This window comes from Hypanus sabinus, chromosome 8 (assembly GCF_030144855.1).
Source record: "Hypanus sabinus isolate sHypSab1 chromosome 8, sHypSab1.hap1, whole genome shotgun sequence".
In the NCBI taxonomy this organism is placed as follows: Eukaryota; Metazoa; Chordata; class Chondrichthyes; order Myliobatiformes; family Dasyatidae; genus Hypanus; species Hypanus sabinus.
Window position 1 is genome coordinate 57,393,513 of NC_082713.1, and position 23,018 is coordinate 57,416,530.

A 23,018-nucleotide genomic window follows, 5' to 3' on the forward strand; every position below is an offset into this window, starting at 1 on the left:
GGGGATTTTAGGAAAAGAGGGCATGATTTCAGGATTGAAGGACGTTCTTTTAGAATTGAGATGCTGAGAAATTACTTTAGTCAGAGGGTGGTAAATCTGTGGAATTTGTTGCCATGAGCAGCTGTGGAGGCCAAGTCATTGGGTGTATTTAAGGCAGAGGTAGATAGATTCTTGATTAGACAGGGCATCAAAGGGTATGGGGTGAAAGCAGGGAAGTGGGGATGACTGGAAGAATTGGATCAGTCCATGATCGAATGGCGGAGCAGACTTGATGGGCTGAATGGCATACTTCTGCTCCTATATCTTATGGTCTTATAGTTGGGGACAATGTCATGGCAAGTGCTCAGACAGGACAGAGTGGAGAGCTCGTCATTTAAAATTATATGGGTGGAACTGAGGAATAAGAAAGGGATGATCATGTTAATGGGATTATATTATCGACCACCCAATGCTACAGGATTTAGAGGAGCAAATTTGTAGAGAGATCATAGTCTGTTGCAAGAAACATAAGGTAGTGATAATAGGTGATTCAAACTTTCTACACATTGACTGGGACTCCCAAACTGTAAAATAAGTGAATGGTTTAGAGTTTGTCAAACGTGTTCAGGAAAGTTTCCTTAATAAGTACCAATCAGAGAGAGTGTGTGATACTAGATCTCCCATTAGGGAATGAGACAGGCAGGTGACAGATGGTCGTGTAGGGGAGCACTTCAAATTTAGTGATCGTAATGCCACAAGTTTCAAGGTAATTATGGAAATGGCTGGGACTGGTCCTTGGGTTGAGATTCTAAGTTGGAGAAAGGCTACTTTTGGTGGAATCAGAAACGATCTGGCAAATGTGGATTGGGATAGGTTGTTTTCTACCAAAGGTGTTCTTGGTAAGGGGGAGGCCTTCAAAAGTGAAAGGGTTTGTATGTTCCTGTCAGAATAAAAGGCAAGGATAACAGGTTTAGAGAGACACTGAAGCCCTGGTTTAAAAAAAGGAGTTTGCATAGCAGGTAGAGGCAGGAAGGAAAATTGAGGTATTTGCAGAGTATAAGAAATCAAAAAGACCACCCAAGAAGGAAATCAGGAAGGCTAAAAGGAGAGAGGGGTTTCTTTAGCAGACAAGGTGAAGGAGAATCTCAAAGGCTTCCACAAATATATTAACAGCAAGAAGGTAGCAAGGGACAAAATTTGTCCTTTGGAATATGAGAGTGGTCATCATTGCATGGAGCTAAAAGTGATGGGGGAGATCTTAAATGGTCTTTTTGCATCTAGGATGACAGAGACAGTGTCTATAGAATAGGCAAAACAGCACTGAGGTCATGGACCGTGTACAGATTTCAGAGGTGGAGGAGTTTGCTGTCTTGAAGCAAATTATGGGGGATGAATTCCCAAAGCCTGACAAGGTGCTGCCTTGGATCCCGTGGGAGGTATTCCAGGGGCCCTAGCAGAAATATTCAGAAACATTCTTAGTGATGGGTGAAATGCCAAAGGATTGGAGGATAGGTTGTTCTGTTGTTTAGAAAAGGGTCTAAGAATAATCCAAGAAATTACAGGCTGGTAAGCCGAACATCAGTAATGGACGGGATACATAAGTGTCTGGATAGACAGGGACTGATTAGGTTGTGTCGAATCAGTCTTAGACCATAAGACAGAGCAGATTTAGCCCATGTGGCCCATTGAATCTGCTCCACCATTCAGTCATGGCTGATCCTTTTTTCCCCTTCTCAGTCCCACTCCCCGGCCTTCCCCCTGTAACCCTTGATGCCATCTCCAGTCAAGAACCTATCACTCTCTGCCTTGAATACACCCAGCAAAAAGACTTCCACAGCTGCCTGTGGTAACAAATTCCATAAATTTGGCTCAAGAAAAATGTCCGCATCTGTTTTAAATGGAAACCCTTCTATCCCGCGGTTGTGCCCTCTTGTCCTAGACTCCCCCCTATGGAACATATCCTTTCCACATCTATGCCTTTCAACATTCAAAAGGTTTCAATGAGATCCCCCTCTTCCTTCTAAATTCTAGCAGGTGCAGGTCCAGAGCCATCAAATGTTCCTCGTATTTTTTCCCTTTCATTCCTGTAATCATCCTTGAAAACCTCCTCTGGACCCTCTCCAATGCCAGCACATCTTTTCTAAGATGAGGAGCCCAAAGCAGTTCACAATACCCAAGATGAGTCCTGACGAGTGCCTTATAAAGCCTCAGCATCACATCCCTGTATTCTAGACCTCCTGAAATGAATGCCTTCATCACCACCCCGACTGAACCTGCAAGTTAACCTTTAGGGTGTTCTGCTCAAGGACTCCCAAGTCCATTTGCATCTCAGACTTTTGGATTTTCACACCATTTAGAAAATAGACTGCACATTTATCTCTTCTACCAAAGTGCATGACCATGCATTTTCCAACATTTTATTTCATTTGCCACTCTCTTTTTAGCCTTCCTGTTTCCTCAACACTACCTGTCCCTCCACCAATCTTCGTATCATCTGCAAACTTGGCAACGAAGCCATCTACTCCATCATCTAAATCATTGATATACAGCATGAAAAGAAGTGGTTCCAACACCAATCCCATGGAACTTGCTGCCTCCTACCAATCGGCTAATGCTCCAACCACACCAAATAACTTTTCTGTTAATACCATGGGTTCTTAACTTGGTAAGCAGCCTCATGTGTGGCACTTTGTCAAAGGCCTTCTTAAAGTCCAAATATACAACATCCACTGCATCCCTTTTATCTATCCGACTTGTAATCCCCTCAAAGAATTCCAACAGGTTCATCAGGCCATGCTGAATTTGCCCGATCTTACCTGTGTCACCAAGTACTCCAGAACCTCATTCTTAATGATTTACTCCAACATCTTCCCAACCACTGGGGTCAGGCTAACTGGTCTATAATTTCCTTTCTGCTGCCTTCCTCCTTTCTTAAAGAGTGGAGTAACATTTGCAACTTTCCAATCCTCTGGCACCCTTCCAGAGTCCAATGATTTTTGAAAAATCATTACTAATGCCCCCACAATCTCTACTGCTATCTCTTTAAGAACCCTAGGGTGCAGTTCACCTGGACCTGGTGACTTATGTACCAGCTTTTTGATCTCTTTTACCCTTGTAATAGTGTTACGTACCCATAGGTATCTTGTACTTGTCACGTGACAGTGGTGTTGAAGCTATAATGGACCTAAGGTAATGGTTTTGTGATGGTGGAGTGATGTCATTTTCCCGCCAGTAGAGGTCATGTGACAGTTTTTTTTCACAGGGAATAAAAGGAGGACCCCTCCCTGTGAGGAGGGGCAGTTCGTTGCTGGATTTGCCATTTTGACTCCATGCTACTGCGTGGTCCAATATTATAATGAAGTTCCATTGAAAGGTGGAGTTTTATTTAATGCTTAAAGTTTAATAGGTCATTGCCGGCAGTTCCTTTATAATACGCCAGTTAAAAATCAGTGGAGAGTGAAGATCGGAGTTCGGGAGCTAAGAGATCGAGAAAAGTCAATTTCGACGGTGAAACAGGTTCGACCTTGTTTGATCCTCATTTGGAAGGAATTCATTGGCTGTGCCTGTGTTAACCCCTGCAATAATAGCAGAAAGGGTTGGGTACAGTTTCGTCAAGGAAAGGTCAGTGCCTTTAAGCCGTTTCATTTTCATCTTCGTAAATTCTCCGGGAAAAGTATAGTTCGACTGGGAACCGCAACAACACGACGTGGAAGAGAATTTAAATCCTCTAAAAAAAGTCTCTCCTTTAATGGACTGTAAGCATTTTGAACTTTCGCAGTACTACTTTGAAGAACTGTTTTCGCTTTATCCCTTTAAGAACTGTTTAAGCTGCCGCACAGCAGCTGATTTCCAGTTGTGTTAGTCGTTTGTTTACTTTTGGGGGTTTGTTTTTCAGTGTTTAATAAATGTTTTATTTGTTATAAAAAACCCTGCCTGACATATATTTATTGTTGCTAAATCCGTAACAATAGTAACTGCACTCACTTCTCTTCCCTCACACCTTCAACACCTGGCACACTGCTAGTGTCTTATAGAGTTTTTTCAGGGAGGTTGCCAGGAATGCTGTTGGACACATGGTAGCATATGTTGTCTACTTGGACTTTAGTGAGGCCTTCTACAAAGTCCTACAATGGACGATGGTCAATAAGTTTCAGTCTCTTGGCATTCAAGATGAGGTAGTAAACTGGATTAGGCATTGAATTCATGGAGGAAACTAGAGAGTGGCAGTAGATGGTTGCCTCCCTGATGAGAGGCCTGTGACTAGTTGCGTGTCACAGAGGTCGGTACTGTGTCCATTGTTGTTTGTCATCTATATCAATGACCTATGTGATAATGGATGTTGGAGTCGATTGTTAAGGATGTGGTTTTGGAGTACTTGGAGAAATATGATAAAATAAGCCATAGTCAGCAGGGCTTCTTTAAGAAAAATCTTGCCTGACACACATGTTGGAATTCTTTGTAGAAATAACATGCAAAATAGACAAAGGAGAATAGTTTGATGTTGTGTACTGGATTCTCAGAAGGCCTTTGTCAATCAGCCAATGCTCTATGCATTCTAGTATCTTTCCTGCAATACCAAGGGATATTACCTTGCTTAGCAGCCTCATGTGCAGCACCTTGTCAAAATCCTTCCAAAAATCCAAGTACATAACATCAACCAACTCTCCTTTGCCTATCATGTTTGTTATTTTCTCAAAGAATTGCAACAGATTTGTCAGGCAAAGTTTTCACTTAAGGAAACCTTACAGAATTTGCCGTGTTTTATCATGTGGCCCCCAAGTACCCTGAGACCTCACCCTTAACAATTGACTACGACATCTTTCCAAACATGGAAGTCAGGCTAACTGGCCTCTTAATTCCTTTCTTATGCCTCCGTCCCTTCTTGAAAAGTGGAGTGACATTTGCACTTTTTCAGTCCTCTGGAACCATTCCAGTGTCAACTGATACTTGAAAGATCATTACTAATGCTTCCAAGATCTCTTCAGCTACTTCTTTCTGAACTCTAGGTGTAGTCCATCAGGTCCAGGTGACTTATCTACCCTCAGACCTTTCAGCTTCCCAAGCACCTTTTCACTAGTAATAGCAACTGCACTCACTCTTGAACCTCTGGCATGCTGTTAGTGTCTTCCATAGTGAAAACTAATGCAAAATACTTATCAGTTCATTTCTCAATTTCTTGCTCCTCCCCATTACTACCTCTCCAGTGTTATTTTCACGTGGTCCAATATCTACTCTTGTCTCTCTTGTTTTCTTTATACATCTTGATATAATGGCCTCTTCTCTCAAGGAAAAAAAAGATTGAATACAAAGTAAGCATTTGAGATCATAAGGCATTGGAAAAAGGATTTATTTATATAATTTTTTAAAAGCTGTACATTGAGTTGATTAATTTAAAAAAAGTAATAATACAAAAGACAGTTTCCTTTCTTAGCTCTCCTTACTGACGTTTTCCTCCACACGTATGAGTGGCCGCAGAGGCAGGCAAAGGCTGTTAGAACTAAATGCAAATAAGGCATATTCCTTTTTATTAATGTTAAATTTTGACCAAAGCAAGCACCAGCAAATGACAAATCTCTTTTTATCCAAGTTGCATTTCAGACAGAAATGACCAGGTAGTAGTGGGTCAGTTTTTTAATGATGGCTTGAGTTCTGAAAGTTACTTGTTAATAATGAAGATAAATTAAGCACTCATTAGCCTTAAAAATAAACTTTTCTTAAAAAAGTGAATCTATTTTTCAGGTTGTACTTTAGAAAATTTTCAAACGGCCCATTCAAAAAAATATGATTAAAACTGGATGACCATTAATCCTAGAAGAAAACTGAAGAAGTTTTTATTGGGAGAAAGTAGATGTTTCAGAAAGGAATCACAGACAATCACAATCTTGGAAGAAGATGGCTATATGGTATAGATGGCATGTGCCTATGTCAACTGCAGATATGAGCCCTTGTATCGGCTAAGAGGTGCCTTTGACAGTACCAGTATTAAACCAGTATCTGCAGAAAATGGACTAAACAAGTTTGCCAGGATTATCACCAACACTCCATCTAAGTTGTGTGATGTGCTGGCCAACCAGGTACACCCATTCATGGGAATTCCAAATGTACTATGAGTTCTGAAAGGAGATGACTGGCAAATCTATTTGAAAGGAAAGGACAGAAAACAAAGTGAGAAGGATAAGGTGTGATTCACATGCAACAGAAATACAGTGACATTTTAATCAGTAGTGTTCACTGCTGAGGAAAGCAAGGTTTAGTTGCATATAGTTGCATGAGTTGGTAGCTTTTCCATCCTAACCAGGACAGAAATGTGTTTCATGCATGAAGTTTGAGATATTTGGGGTAGGCACCCATTGCCCATTTTGGGGCACTCCAGCTGAAGCTGCAGTGGGCTTGTTGAGGAAGAGTGAGAATTCAGTGGATTCTGCCCCTGTGAGGACAGGGCCTCCATCCAGCTCAAGAAATGCTACTGATGAAAGAACAGACAGGGTTAGTGCCTGTCAGCTCCCCCACACCAAGGCCTTCTGGTACCCGAGCATTGTAGAAGGGAGGTGAACCAGACGCTCAAAAGCTGATTGTAATATATTTAGATTTTCTCACAAAAAGCCCGAGAGAAACAGTTGGTAGGGATTAGGTATTCTCCCCATTAGCCCATGTGCTACGGAAAGTCAACCACATTATTAGTGGCTCGACACCCACGTAGTTGCTGTGGAAACTCATTCGTCACATTGTGATTTTGGTGCTTAGACCAGATCATTCAAACTGCGGTTAGGTCAATGCTAGAGTGGATCCATCCCAGTGCTTAAGCTGAGATCACCTCCCTCACAGAAATTTGGCTCACTGATCTAAATTGAAATTTGCTGAATAAGAAACAATTTTTAAATTATTAATGCTGACAAAAAAGATATTAAATATTATTTTGAGGATCATTGAGTGAAATATCTCATATTTGGTAATTTCACAGCATAAGAAAACATGTTCAACATTTGTTCAGCACAAATAATTACAATAGAAAAGGAAAAGGAATTGTTACATTAATTATTTCCTTATGTTCCTGGTCTTACAAGAAGAATAACACATTTTTGGCATTGTGATTTCCACATCTAAGGCCAATATTGCACACAATGTAAGTTCATTGATATTCTGTCTGTGGTGGAATCTTAGCCACATAGCTTTGGAAAATTCCTCACCAGCAAGTGATTTTTTTGTTTTGTAAGCAGCTCAAGTCAGAAAGGAGAGGTTTTATTTTGTCTAATTTCACATTTTCAGATTGAAAATGTTGCATGGCACCCAGGATATTTCAGACATGAATTGTCTGGTAGATCATAGGTATTCTGAAAATTATTATTGTGTGCTTAATTTTTATGTGTTTTACTTGAGGCTTTTACTGAAACTTAATCACAGGCTTTTAGAAAAATCCCATCACATGGATACGTGTATTATAAAGATCCCAAACACATATTTGCATTTTCATGACGCAAGTGCAATTTCTAATCTTCCATCCTGTGACATCTGAAATCACATTTTGACATCGTCCCAGTGCCTTCTTAAGGACCTTTTAGTCCTTCAAAATGTAACATCTCAAAGCTCCTTCTGTTCTATTTTACATCCTAAGAACACTTTTAAACTTCAGCTTTATAACATCTCAAAAAATATCTCTCAAACTTCAGTCCTACAGATTTTGAAAGACAGTCTGTAAACTCTGTGCTCGACATTCAAACACCTTCAGCCTTCCATCACACAACATACTAAAGAACAATTCAGTTTTATTTTTATTTTATAATTCTCAAAGCATAGGACCCTTCTAATATTCAGCCAAAATCATTCTATTTAGTTTTATGATATGTCAAAAACTTATTTCAGTCTATCCTAACCCTTCAGTTTCAGAATATTTCAAAGTCACCTTCTAACCTTTGATATATCTTTGAGCTTGATTTTACCATGTTCCAAATATAATTTCTATTTTTCCAAGGATGGCATCAAATTTTATTACCTTTAACACTTCAGGTTGCATCATTTGAAATGTAATTCCATCTCATCCTGAAGAAGTAATTGATTATACTGTCAATTACCTTTAGGAAACATTTTTATCTGTTCTGCAAAAATCCAAAGACATCACTTAGCTCCACACATGACGAGATTCCAGAAGCTACTTTCTAATCTGTTTAATGCATAATCCCTTCTAAACTCCAAAGTTACATTATATCTTTAATTTTATATCTCTTAAAAACAACTCTTCCACATGTGTTTCCTTGAGGTTGCTCTCACCTTGTTTTTGAAAGATAACATTCAATATTCTGTTACCAATTCAAAATCCAAACAGAAAATTCTAATCTGTATCATGTCCAGCAGAAAGATGCCTTGAAATTTCTTTCCTCACTATACTCACGAATCCACTTTATTAATGTTGTTGCATCCCAAAGACACATTCTACCTTTCAAACTTAAGGATACATTAATTCCCAAAAACCAAGATCAATACTCTTTTTTTATGACCAGGTACAAAGAAGTAGAAGCTCTCTTTTCCAAATAAGCTCAGTAATGAATTTAGGAGCTTGATGCAATGAATTATTAAGTACATTTTCAAGTGTTGAAATTACAATTAGTGTTCTTTTTCATATTTCATACTTGGAGATGAGATCTCACAACTAGAATGTATTCTTTTTGATACATTTAGAGTTTTACAAATATACTTTTAATCTGATGAATGAAAGTTTTAACTTTTTATTGAAAGCTTTCTCCAACTTTACTCATCAAACCTGCTCTCAGTTTAGAATCTGCCTTGGTCATTTAGACCATTAGACATAGGAACAGAATTAGACAATCGTCCTGATCAAATCTGCTCCACCATTCCATCATGGCTGATTTATTATCCCTCTCAACCCCATTCTCTTGCCTTCCCCCTGTAATCTTTGATGCCCTGACTAACCAAGAACCTATCAACTTCTGCTTTAAATATATCTAATAACTTCCCCATTTGATGGTTTCCAGAATAGAAAATCCACTCAGGTACTTCTGCCACAATCTTTACCTATGTTTATCCCAGGTCAAATCTGAAATCTTATATACTGGACTAGATGCTTCACAAATGAATAGTAATTCTGTGAACATCAACTTCAAACTGCATAATGAAAACTATTACACCTTTGTGTTCATACATCAAATTGTGAATCATAAATTCTAGATAAAATTGTCTAACTTATTCAATATCAACAACATATCCTGTTGCCTCACACATTTCCCCAAAATATTCCCTGTTCAACAATTCCCATTTGTACTGTTGAAATATTAGCTCATTAGCAACTTCAACTATAAGATCATGTTTATATTAGGACTGTATGTGGCTTTTAGGTGACTCAAGAAATAAAAGACAATTATCTTTCTTTGCTTTGGTTGTCTCAGAGTTGGATGTTCTGGAATACTGGACTCAAAAAGATTAGGTGTTAATTGGATAATTGAGATACCGTTAAATCCAAGTCCTCTGTAGCTCCTTCAGAACTTGCAGAACCAAAATGGTGAGACCCGGTACTGGGATTATGCTTTAACATTTGAGGTTCTGTGAAGGTGAGCCAGTTCCAGCAAGGGATTCATTCAAATGTCTTCTATCATTTCTGTCTTTTCCTTAAGTGATTGGCAGATTCACCTGAAAAAAAATTGGAAAAAAAGGAAGGGAAGAGTAATAAATCTCTCTTGAAAATTTTGCTCTTATTACCTCTTCTTCTAGATCTCCTTCGGAACTATATTGGGATAGTATTGAATATCTCCAAAAATCATATTGGAACAGTCTCACAGCCTAACCAGAAGCCCTGGCTGAACACTAAGGTGCACTCTCTCCCTAATCCCGGGACGCTGCCTTCAGGTTTGGTGGCACAACAGCTCTCAGAACAGCCAGGAGAAACTGCACCTTGGACATGACCATCTACATTCCAAAAACTCAGGAACACCTGTCCGATAATGATCCATGGCATCAAGGGCACAACTGACTGTGAAAGAAAGACAGTGACGACTGTACCACTGACCCCTCTTCTCCCCGATGCTCTAAACAACTTCTATGCATGCTTCGAGGCATGCAACAATGGTGGGTGCATGGAATGCACTGCTAGCAATGGTGGTAGAGGTAGATACAATAGGGTCTTCCAAGTGACTCTTAGGTAGGTACATGGAGCTTAGAAAAATAGAGGGCTATGCGGTAGGGAAACTCTAGGCAGTTTCTAGAGTAGTTACATTGTGGGCCGAAGGGCCTGTGATGTGCGGTAGATTTCTATGTTGTATGTTCTGTAACGCTGGCCACGAAAGCCGCTCCCCTCCCAGGTGAACAGTCACTGTCTGTAACAGCTGCAGACGTGAGGATTCTGCAGGGCGTCAATCTCCGAGGGGCTAGACGACATCCCAGGCCGAGTACTCAGGACGTGCTCACACCAGCTCACTGGCACCTTCAGGGACATGCTCACACTTTCAGGCTGCTGTCCCCTCATGCTTCAAAGCAGCCACCATCATTCCCTGCACCAAAGAACCCGACACCTTCAGAGCTCAACGACTACTGCCCAGTGACACTGGTGCCAATCACCCTAAAGTTCTCCAAATGGCTGGCAATGGCACATTTCAAAAACTCCATTCCTGCCATATTGGACACTCAGCAACATGCTTATTGACAGAACCACTCTACGACAACTGCCTTAGTATCTGTGATCCCCTGGCACTGACGCACCCAGAAGACAAGGACACTTACGTGTGTCAGAACGCTGTTTCTGGATATCAGTTTGGCATTGGTATTTGGTGTTTGAGCCCCAGCTATTCATCATCATTATCAATGATCTGGCAGTGGAGATGAAAAGCCATAGTTGTAAGTTTGTGGATGATACCAAATCAAGTGGGACTGTAATTACAGGAGAAAAACCTCCAAGAGGACATGCCTAGGCTAAGTGAGAGGGTGAGAAATGGCAGGTGCAGCGCAATTTGAAAAATCTGAGCAATGTACACAAAATGCTGGAGGATGTTTACAGGTCGAGCAGCTGTCATGGAGGTAAATAAACAGTCATCATTTTGGGCAAAGACCCTTCATCATGACTGGTAGGGAAGGAAGAAGATGCCAGAATAAGAAGGTGGGGGAGAGGGAGGAGTACAACATTGGCAGGTGATAGGTGAACCCATGTGAGTGGGAAGGTGGGTGGGTGAGGGAGGGGGAATGATGTAAGAAGCTGGGAAGTGATAGGTGCAAGAGGTAAAGGGCTGAAGAAAAAGGGATCTAATAGGAGAGGAGAGTGGACCATGGAAGACAGGGAATGAGGAGGGGTTCTAGAGGGAAGTGATGGGCAGGTGAGGAGAAGAGAAGGGGTGAGAGTGGAAACAGAATGAGGAATAGAAAAAGAGAGAAGGGAGGGGGACATATACTGGAAATGAGAGACATCGATACTCATGCTATCAGTTTGAGGGCTACCCAGATGGAATGTTGCTCCTTTAACTTGAGTTTGGCCTCATCATGGTAGAGGAGGCCATAGACCGACATCAAAATGGGAATGGGAAGTAGAATTAAAATGGATAGTAATTGCTAGATCGAGCCTTTCTTGGTGGATGGAGTAAAGATGCTCAACAAAGCAGTCCCCCAGTCTGTGTTGGGTTTTACCAATACAGAGGAGGCTGTACCAGAGTACAGGAAACAATAGATGAGTTCAGAAGATTTGTCACCTCACCTGGAAGGACAGTCTGAGGTTCTGAATGGTGGTGAGCAAGGAAGTGTACAGGAACAATGAGGTTTATGGCAGTGTATAGGAGATCTCTAAAGTTAGTGATGGTGTGTGGGTCAATGTCCTGATTCTCCTTAGCAAGGATTGCTCTTCAAGGTTTAAGTCCGAGGGGATGTCTGATAGCTGCCATCTGGCCTCAGCAAGGTAGAAGTCAGACTGACAGATGACAACAGCACTACCCTTGTCAGTAGGTTTGATGGTGTGGTTGGCATTGGTGCAAAGAGAGGATGCAGTGGTCCTGCCTCTGGCTCTGAGGTTGGACCCTCGACTAGGAAGGGGAGGAGGGAAGAGAAGAGAGCGGTAGTGATAGGGGATTCTATAGTCAGGGGGGCGGATGGGAGATTTTGTGGGGAAGATCGGGAGTCTCGGATGGTATGTTGCTTCCCTAGTGCCAGGGTCCGAGACATCTCAGATCAGGTGCAGGTTATTCTCGAGAGAGAGAGAGAGCAAGAATCCAGATGTTGTGATCCATGTAGGGACCAACGACGTGGGTAGGATGAGTGAGGGGGTCCTGCTTAGTGAGTTCAGGGAGCTGGGTGCAAAGCTGAAGGGCAGGACCTCCAGGGTAACAATCTCAGGATTGCTACCTGTGCCACGTGCGAGTGAGGCAAGGAACAGAAGGATTATAAAGATTAATACGTGCTGAGAGGATGGTGCAGGAGGGAGGGCTTCAGGTTTTTAGATAATTGGGCTTTGTTCCAGGGAAGGGTGGATCTGTTCCGAAGGGACGGTTTACACCTGAATTGGAGCGGTACTAACATTCTTGCAGGAAAGTTTGCTAGTGCTTCTTGGGGGGGTTAAACTAAATTTGCAGGGGGTGGGGATCCAGAATGTGAGAAAGGATAGCGAGGGGAAGAATAAAGGACAGGTGGCGACTACATGGTTCCGGAATATTAAGTGTGTAGTAGAGAAAGGTGAGGCAGAACAAGTGATAAGGAGGACACATGTACAGAGGGATGGTCTGACAGAACATGAAGTTAAATGTGTTGAAAGAATAAGTAAATTTAGGAAGGACAACAAAATTCTAGGGGTGTATAGCCTGATGGGAATTCAGGGAGCTGAGTTAAGCACAATAGGCAGCGATTCAAACAGAGAGAGGAGAAATGGACTAAAAATTCTATATCTGAATGCACGAAGTGTCAGAAATAAGGTGGATGAGCTTGAAGCTCAGGTGCGAATGGGTAACTATGATGTTGTTGGGATAACGGAGACATGGTTGCAGGGAGATCAGACCTTGAAAATGAATGTACAAGGGCATACGTGCTATCGTAGGGACAGAAATGTGGGCAGAGGGGGTGGGGTGGCCCAGTTGGTGAGGAATGAGATTCAGTCCTTTGCAAAGGGGGACATAGGGTCAGGAGAAGTAGAGTTTGTGTGGATAGAATTGAGGAACAGTAAGGGCAAAAGGACCCAAATGGGTTTTGTCTACAGGCCACCAAACAGTAGCATGGATATTGGGTGCAAGTTGAATAGGGAGTTAACATTGGCATGTGGCAAAGGTAATGTCGCAGTAGTTGTGGGGGATTTCAACATGCAGGTGAACTGGGAGAATCAGGTTGGTGATGGACCACAGGATAGGGAGTTCGTAGAGTGCCTATGGGATGCATTCTTGGAACAGCTTGTACGAGAGCCGACCAGGGACAAGACTATTCTGGATTTAGTGTTATGTAATGAACAGGATTTGATAAGCGATCTTGCAGTAAAGGAGCCATTAGGAGGTAGTGATCATAATATGATAAGTTTTTACCTGCAATTTGAGAAGGATAAGGGCAGCTCGGAGGTGTCAGTGTTGCAGTTGAACAAAGGAGACTATGGAGCCATGAGGGAGGAGCTGGCCAAAGTTGACTGGATGGATAACCTAACAGAAAAGACAGTGGAACAGCAATGGCAGGTATTCTTGGGAATAATGCACAAGGTGCAAAATCAGTTCATCCCCCAGAGAAGGAAGAATTCAAAGGGGGGAAAGGGGCCACAGTGGTTGACAAAGGAAGTCAGAGATTGTATAGCATTAAAAAAAAGGAAGTATGACAGAGCTAAGGTGAGTGGGAGGACAGATGATTGGGAAGTTTTTAAGGAACAACAGAACTTAACTAAAAAGACAATATGGGGAGAAAAAATGAGGTACGAACGCAAGCTAGCCAGGAATATAAAGGAAGATAGCAAAAGCTTTTTTAGGTATGTGAAAAGAAAGAAGATAGTTAAGAACAATGTTGGGCCCTTGAAGAATGAATTGGGTGAAATTGTTATGGGAAACAGAGAAATGGCAGAAGAATTTAATGAGTACTTTAGATCTGTTTTCACTAAGGAAGACACAAGCAATCTCCCAGATGTATGGATGGGCCAAGGACATAGGGTAACAGAGGAAATGAAACAGATTGACATTAGGAAGGAAATGGTCATGAGAAGACTGATGGGACTGAAGGCTGACATTTATCCTTAGCTCTCAAATTGTAACTTTTGAGCCAGCAACTGATGGAAACATCCCTCTTTTACTCTTTCTCGTTGGCTCCTTAGATAACCATCGTATGCCATTAAGTTATGGCTCTGCTATATTTTTGTACATGTCCCTCCTTCATTATATATATTTACGTAGAGAAGGACTTACCTTTGGGGGAAGGAAAGGAGTTTCTAAGCTTTTCCATTACATCTTCCAAATGCAGCACCATATCTTGGGAAATACATTGACTGTCTGTTCCACCTATGAAAAAATAAAGAGCACAGAGATCAAAACTGTTAAGTTTCCTGGCAGGTGTCATAAGTATATGATACAATTTATCATCACAGTAATTCTGGGCAATAAGACCTAGAGTGATGAACAAAGCTAGGATTTGAAGGAAGTTTTGAGGTTCCTCTGAAGGCCATTCTCACAGACTCACAGAAAATATTTATCTTGTTTAGTTGACGATGCTGGGATGAAAAGGCCACACAAAAAGTATCTGTGCTGCCATCAGCCTCTCTGATATTTCCCCAGGCAGTAGTGTTCCACAGATCAGCCTACTTCTGTCTTCTGGTTCAGGGTGGGAGCTAATCAATAATGCTGCCCTTTTGGAGGTGACAAAGAGCAACAGACTGCACACAAAGTGCTAATGGAACTCATCAGGTATCTTGGCATTAATGAAGAAAAGGAGCAGTAGATATTTTGGGCTAAGGGACCTGAAGCTCTCCACAAAAATATCAACTATCTATTTCACTCCATAGATGCTGCCTGACACGCTGAGTTTCTCCAGCTCTTTGCATGTTGCTCCGGATTCCAACATCTGCAGTCCCTTGCACCTCCAAGCACAACATGCTTTTCAAAATAGCTGTGGCCCTGTGCAACAAGTTTGGTCCATTCTCTGTCGATAGCTACAACTAGGCTTATCTTAATTTGTTATGAGTTAATTATGGAAATAAGGAAATTTAGATAAATCTAAATTTAGATAAATTCCAGAATGTAACACAATTTCTCCTCAAATCCAATTGATATCTTTGAAATGAAGATTCAATTGGTTACATAAAGAGCTGTTTCCTCTGATAGGAGAAATCCAAATGAAAGTGAAACGATGTAAAATGAAGAACTTTTGTTCAGATGGTGCAAATCTCTTCAGCAAAGTTTGTAGACGTTAGTTACAATGCCACCTTGAAACTGCTAGATTTAGTTAATTTAATGCATTAAAGGGTCTGGAGAAAGGTTGGGTAAATGGACCTGAGATTTAGCATAGGTCTGCTATAGGTCTAATTGAATAACAGACAAGACTCGAGGCTATGAACTCCTCTCTTTCTCCTTCTAGAATGAACAACCACACTTACTTATAATCAAATGGTTACCTTACTATTTTACTAATCTATTCTTGATTATCTTGTAATAGAACAGATTTATAGGATTAGACGTTCTTTCTTGGTGTCTGTAGCGCCTGCAAGCTCTTTTGTATTACTGCTTACACAACGAAATAATAGAGGTCAGGATGTTAACATAACATCCTTTATTGAAGGCAGTAACTCTGAAGCAAACAGCAGTGTCTGATACAAGAATGCATCAGAGTCACAGCATATTAGTGTTTTTTGCTGTACTTACACATACATATAACAGTGATGCTATGTAATCACTTAATATGATCAAGTTACATTTGTTATTCTGTTTAGAGTAGAACTAATCTATTATTTCAGGAATTTTAAACAAGGATAATGCATACAAGAAACTGAAAGAGAATAAAACAATAGACGCAAAAATAATTTTGTTCGTCCTATAAGCAACTCTGCAATATGGCAGTACAACATTTTTGTAGATGTACAGTATTTTTCACACAATACTCTCACCTGTTTTCTCAGAATTTGGGCTGCTTCTATCGCTTTTTTCTTGCTGGTTGGTATCAGGATTTTGGGAAACTGAGGAAGCAGAAGAGGTCGGTGATCCACTTCTGTCAGTTTCTTGTTGTGGCTACCAATGGATAAGAAACTTAATATTATCAAAAGATTCACTCCAATCATTCTGTAATATGACTGTGTCAAGCAATTACTTGAATGTTGGCCAAAAGAGACAAAGGAAAGGATGGTTCATAACTCAGAGTATGAAACTACAAAATTCATTACCACTTACTGATATTCTACAACATAAACCTTAACAGAAAATTTGGACATGGTACGCAAACAACTGAGTGAATATTATTACAAAAACACTCAACATAATCGTATGAATTAATTTCATCTGTCATTTGTTGAAGGCGTTAATTCACTTGTATAAAGTCAGTGCTTAACTTTATATGCAAGTTGGCATACAGCTGGCAAGGGGATCAAGGGTATGCTTTTTGAAGAGAGATGATAATGATAGATCTGAAAAGCAGGAGAATATATGAGGGGAGTTGTTTATACAAAAAATAGGAGCAGGTAGACCATTCAAGTCTGCCTAACATTTACTATGGCCATGGATGACCTATTCTGGCCATAGCTTCTGTGTCAGTTCTCTAAAGCTCTTAGCTGTCAAACTTTGAAATATTTATCTCTCTGGTTTAAATATATATAATAATTATGTATTAATAATTCTATATATAATGCCGGCCTCCTCCACTCTCATGGGCAGGAAATTCCAGACATACGCCACACTCTGAGAGAAGAAATTTCTATATGCCTCACGTTCAAATGACTGGATCTTTATTTTGTAACTGTGGCCCTTTGTTTGTCGCTCTCCCACTATGAAAAATATCTCAGCATCGACCCTGCCAGCTTCCCTTATGATCCAAGATTCTGTATTTGAATAAGCTCACTACTCATTCTTTCAAAGCCCAAGAAATAAGGCTTTAAATTGCCTGGCATGTCTAGATAGGATAACCCTTTTAGTCTACAAATTAGCCTGGTGAATCTTCTTGGACTGCCTCCAAAACTAATATGCACTTTGTTTATTAAGATAAGGAGATCAATAGTGTGGGCAGTATCCCAGTTGTAGACTGCTCGTCTTATACAACTGTAACCAAACCTTCTTATCCACAACCAGCCCCTTTATAACAACATCCAAAATGTCAGATCGCGTGGAAACCAGGGTAAACAGCACTTAAGTAAGAAAGGTGTCAAGGGAGTGTTACAAAAAGAACCCGGGACAAGAGGCCTTGTGAAGGTAGCACTGGGTGCTTACGAAAAGGGGTGAGATGTTGGAGGTGTTCTTGGGAGTGGAATTGGTCAGGGAGGAAAGAAGCAAAGTCAATGGAAATGATGGACAAAACCTTACTGATACAGATTCCCACGTGAGGTTGGAATGCTTTCACTTTGCTCCTGCTTTCTGAAGCAACCCTTCATTTTACATTATTCTTTAATTATGTTGAATATTCTCAGAGCTGGCATGAAAATGGGCAAGTGTTCATGCATCCCAGAGCAGGAAAGGAAACTGCTTGTAACAAAGATGCAGACGACCCTTAACCTCCATGTTTCATGGCAAACAAACTAGGCAACCACCAGAGGGCAGCAAACAACACATCCTAACAGGAGCTTTGGTACACATGGAACATTCTGACACTGAGAATGTTTTACCTTCAAGGGATATTGACGTGATTTGAAATGTTATTGGACAGAGCAAGGAGGCTGTAAGATACAAAATCCCCAACCACGAGAGAAGTTGAGATTGATTAATCGTAAGAGAATTGACAGGGAACATGAAGTTATTTAAATTCATCGAAGCAAAATTGAAGAACAAAAATGCAAATCCAGCCCTTAACTCATGCCAATTGGAATACTTTCTGAAAATCTATGTAATACTTTTTGTGTATTGGAGTGAATTTAGTACACAGGAATGAACACAATTTTCAGATTTAGTTACAAGTTTAAAGGGCTATTTAAAAAAAAAGAGATTTGTTCCTGTTGGAGAAAAGGGGATTACATTGCTGTGGCCTTAAATGCTGAAGTACACTGATTAAGGTGCCACAATTGGTACTTCCTTGTACAATAGACCAAAAAATTAAAATAAGTCAGGGGGAAGTGGAACGGGCCTTGTTGGAATGGGCAGTGTTCGAGTGGAGCTTTTGACGATTTAGCTTCTAGAGGCTTGAGTGAGAGAAGGCAAAAAGCAGTTGATATATATATTTAAGTTCATTTGTTGTTTTCTTCTCTATAATTGCACAGTTAGAGCAGTAGGGATGCCAGGCAGAATAGTTTTTTGTGATGTGGGAAGGCAGGGGGAACTCCAGTGTCCTTGACAACTTCACCTGTGAGAAGCACATCCAGCTGCAGCTTCTAACACTCTCCATTATGGAGTTGGAGCTGGAACTGGATGAACTCTGGATCATTCGGGAGGCTGAGGGTGTGATGGACAGGACATATAGCAAAGTAGTTACACCCAAGGTTCAGGACACAGGAAACTGGGTGACAGTCAGGAGGGTGAAAGCAGTTATTCTCCTGCAGAATACCCCTGTGGGCAGCCCACTTTGGTATACCAGGTATACAACTTCGGACATTGTTGGTGGAATGACCTGGCAGAGAACAGTCACAGAAATCAGGTCTCTGGCACTGAGTCTGGCTCTGTGTCATTCAGACAGAGAGTGGTGGGGTGGGGCAGTGGTGGGGTGGGGGAGAAGAGGGAAGCTGTGGTGATTGCAGTTTTATTAGTTTGGAGAACAGAAAGGCAGTTCTGTGGCCGAGAATGAGATTCCCGGATGGTATGTTGCCTCTGGGGTGCCAGGGTCCAGGATACCTTGGATAGGGTCCTCACTGTTCTTAAGTGGGAGATGAGCAGCCAAAGGGTGTGGTCCATATACATACTAACGATGTAAGCAGGAAGAGGGATGAAGTTCTGCAAAGTGAGTTCAGGGAGTTAGGTGCTAAGTTAAGGACAGGACCTCCTGGTTTGTGATCTGAGGATTGCTACCCATGCCACGTGCTAATGAGGCCAGAAATAGGAATATTATACAATTTAACCCGTGGTGTAGCAGGAAGGGCATCAGATTTTTGGGTCATTGGGCTCTCTTCCAGGGAAGGAGGGACCTGTACAGAGGAGTTGGTTTGCATTTAAACTGGAGAAGGATCAATATCCTAGCGGGAATGATTTGTGAGTGCTGCGTGGGGTTTTTTAAACTGGAGGAATGGAAACCTGGGTGCCAGAACAAATAGTAGAGTGGTTACGGTGACAGATGTTGTTAAGACCTCAGACAATGTCAGGAAGCAAAAGGTTGAGCATGGTGGGGCTAATGTTCTGAGTTGCATATATTTTAATGCAAGAAGTATTGTAGGAAAGACAGATGAGCTCAGGGCATGGACAACATATGGAATTATGATAGTGTAGCCATTAGTGGGTCTTGCTTGCAGGACAGACAGATCTGGCAGCTCAATATTCCAGGGTTCTGTTGTTTTAGACGTGATTGAATGGGAGGGATTAAAGGAGGAGGGGTGACATAAATTGTCAGGAAAATGCCCACGGCAGTTCTCTGTCAGGAAAGAGCGGAGAACTCGTCTAGTGAGACTTTATGGGTGAAACTAAGGAATAAGAAAGGTATGATCATGTAAATGGGGCTGTATAATAGACCACTCAATAGTCTGCGGGATTTAGAGGAACAAATTTGTAGAGAGGTCGCAGACTGTTGCAAGAAATATAAGGTTGTGACAGTAGATGATTTTGATTTTCCACATATTAACAGGGACTCTCAAACTGTAAAAAGGATTAGAAAGGATAGAGTTTGTCAAAAGCTTTCAGGAAAGGTTCCTTAACCTGTACATAGATGTCCCAATGAGAGAGTGTGCATTGCTTGATCTCCTATTAGGGAATGAGACAGGGCAGGTGACAGAAGTTTGTGAAGAGGAACAGTTTGCATCTCGTGATCATAATGCTATTAATTATGAAAAAGGATAGGACTGGTCCTTGGGTTGAGTTTCTGAATTGGAGAAAGGCCAGTTTTGGTGATATCAGAAAGGATCTGGCAAGAGTGGACAGGGACAGACTGTTTTCTGGCAAAGATGTGGGAGGCCAATTAAAGTTGTTTTGTCAGTCAGAATAATAGGTAAGGATAACAGGTTCAGGAATCCTTGGCTTTCGAGAGAATTTGAAGCCCTGGCTAAGAAAAAAAGGGAGGGGTAGAGCAAGTATAGGGAGGTAGGAACATATGAGGTTCTTGAGGAGTACAAGAAATGAAAGAGAATGCTTAAGAAGTAAGGAGGGCTAAGAGAAGGCATGGAGTTGCACTAGTAGACAAAATGAAGGAGAATCTTAAGGGCATCTGCAGATATGTTAAGACCAAAAGGATCACAATTGGTCCTCTGGAAGATCAGAATGGCAAAATATGCATGGAGCCAAGAGAGATGGTGGAGATCTTAAATGGACTTTTTACATCTGCATTTATTCGGGAGATGGTCACAGAGTCTGTAGAACTGAGGCAAAACAGCAGCAAGTTCATGAATCCTATACTGAATAGAGGAGGAGCTGTTTGCTGTCTTGATGTAACTCAGGGTGGACAAATCCCCAGGGCCGGACAAAGTGTTCTCTTGAACCCTGTGGGAGACAAATGCAGAAAATGCAGGGGCCCCAGCAGAGATACTTAAATCATCTTTAGCGACAGGTGGGGTACTGGAGGATTGACGATACTGATGTTGTTCCGCCGTTTAAGAAAACCTCTAAGAATAAATCATGAATTTATAGGTTGGTGAGCCTGATATCAATAGTGGGAAAGTTATTGGAAGATATTTTAAAGGACTGGATATATGAGTATTTCGATTGATAAGGGCTGATTAGGGACAGTCAGCATGGTTTTGTGCATGGTTGTTATGCCTAATTAATCTTACAGATTCTTTTTGAGGAAGTTACCAGGAAAGGTGATGAAGGCAAGGCAGTGGATGTTGTCTACATGGACTTTGACAAGATCCCGCATGGGAGGTTGGTCAAGAAGGTTCAGTCATTTGACATTGAAGATGAGGTAGTAAGTTGGGTAGGACATTAGCTTTGTGGAAGAAGCCAGAGAGTGATAGTAGATGGTTGCCTCTCTAACTGAAGGTCTGTGACTAGTGAAGTGCCGTAGGGATTGGTGCTGGGTCCATTGTTGTTTGTCATTTATATCAACAATCAGGATGATAATATGGTAAACTGGATCAGCAAATTTGCAATGACACCAAGACTGGGGTGTAGTGGACAGCGAGGAAGACTATCAAAGCTTGCAGTGGGATCTGGACCAGCTGGAAAAATGGGCTGAAAAATGGCAGATGGAGTTTAATGCAGACAAGAGTTAGGTGTTGCACTTTGGGAGGGCCAACCAGGGCAGATCGTACACCGTGAACAGTCAGGCACTAAGAAGTGTGGTAGAACATAGGGATCTGGGAACACAAGTCCAAAAATCATTGAAAGTGGTGTCACAGGTAGATAGGGTGGTAAAGAAAGCTTTTGGCACATTGGCTTTCATAGATTAAAGTATTGAGTATGGGAGTAGGGATGTTATTTTGAAGTCATATAAGACAATGGTGAGGCCTAATTTAGAGTATTGTGTGCAGTTTTGGTCACCTACTTACAGGAAAGATATAAATAAAATTGGAAGAGTACAGAAAAAATTTTCAAGGATGCTGCCGGGACTGGAGGACCTGAGTTATATGGAAAGATTGAATAGGTTAGAACTTTATTTCCCAGAATGTAGAAGCTTGGGAGATTTTATAGAGGTATACAAAATTATTTGGAGTATAGATGGGGTAATTGCAAACAAACTTTTTCCACTGTTGGGTGAGACTACAACAAGAGATCATCGGTTAAGGGGTAAAGCTGAAATGTTTAAGGGAATCACGAGTGGAAACTTCTTCACTCATAGGATGGTGAGAGTGTGGAATGTGCTGCTTGTGCAAGTGGTGGATGCGATTTCGATTTCAATGTACGAGGGTGATTAATAAATTCGTGGCCTAAGGTAGAAGGAGTCAATTTTAGAAAACCTAGCACATTTATTTTTCAACATAGTCCCTTCCTACATTTACATACTTAGTCCAGTAGTTGTGGAGCATACAGACCTTGGACCTCCAGAAAGTGTCCACAGATGGGTGATTGATAAGTTTGTGGCCTAAGGTAGAAGGAGATGAGTTATACAGCTCTCATTACATACACATGCAGTTCAACTCTTTGAATGATTATGCAGAAAGTTTGAAGTTAATAACATCTCCGTCTACCTTAGGCCACAAACATCAATCACCCCTGCTGTGGACACTTTCTGTAGGTCCAAGATCTGTATGCTCTATGACTGCTGGGCTCAGTGTGTAAATGTAGGAGGGGACAATGTTGAAAAATAAATGTGTTAATTTTTCTAAAATTGACTCCTTCTAACCTAGGCCACGAACTTATCAATCACCCCTCATATAAGGGAAGATTGGATTGGTGCGAGGATGCTAGGGGTATGGAGGGCAATGTCCAGGCATAGGTTGATGGAACTAGTCAGCTTACATGGTTCAGCATGGACTAGATGGGCCAAAGGTCTATGACTCTCCATATATAAATAAACATGCAAATCCTTGAACATCAGCAAAGTTTCAAGCTGCCTCTTAATACTCTACTGTAATATTCAATCTCACCCTTGCATTTCAACACCCTTCTGTTTAGCCTTCTATTTTCAGATTATAATTGAAAAGGTACGTTACTGTTAGATATGAGGGTGATCTAAACTTGTACTAATATGATGGAAGAATGTTCTAATTTTAGTTCTAATGCTTTAGAATGGTGGATCCTGACCTATTTGAATAAAAGCCCATTTGTGCACATTTGATAAAATATGCACTTTAATGTAAATCCCTGATTATGTCGAAGGAATGTCCTTTTAAGGATTTGGGGTTGTCCTGGGTTTCAAAGAATTACTGACAAATCTAACTAGAATGCCAGGTACTTTTT

At 41.1% G+C, this 23,018-nt stretch overlaps 1 protein-coding gene across 1 annotated transcript in view; it reads right to left on the reverse strand.

Annotated features, from left to right (window-relative positions):
• Positions 1–8,936: 8,936 nt before the first annotated feature.
• drp2 (dystrophin related protein 2) overlaps positions 8,937–23,018 on the reverse strand; it is a 91,015-nt gene continuing 76,933 nt past the window's right edge. Inside the window, exons 20-22 of the mRNA XM_059976516.1 lie at positions 16,016–16,136; positions 14,325–14,417; positions 8,937–9,618 (exon numbers count right to left, since the gene is read on the reverse strand). Coding sequence (XP_059832499.1) covers positions 9,581–9,618; positions 14,325–14,417; positions 16,016–16,136 — 252 coding nt within the window. The 3' untranslated portion in view covers positions 8,937–9,580. The remainder of the gene's footprint in view (positions 9,619–14,324; positions 14,418–16,015; positions 16,137–23,018) is intronic.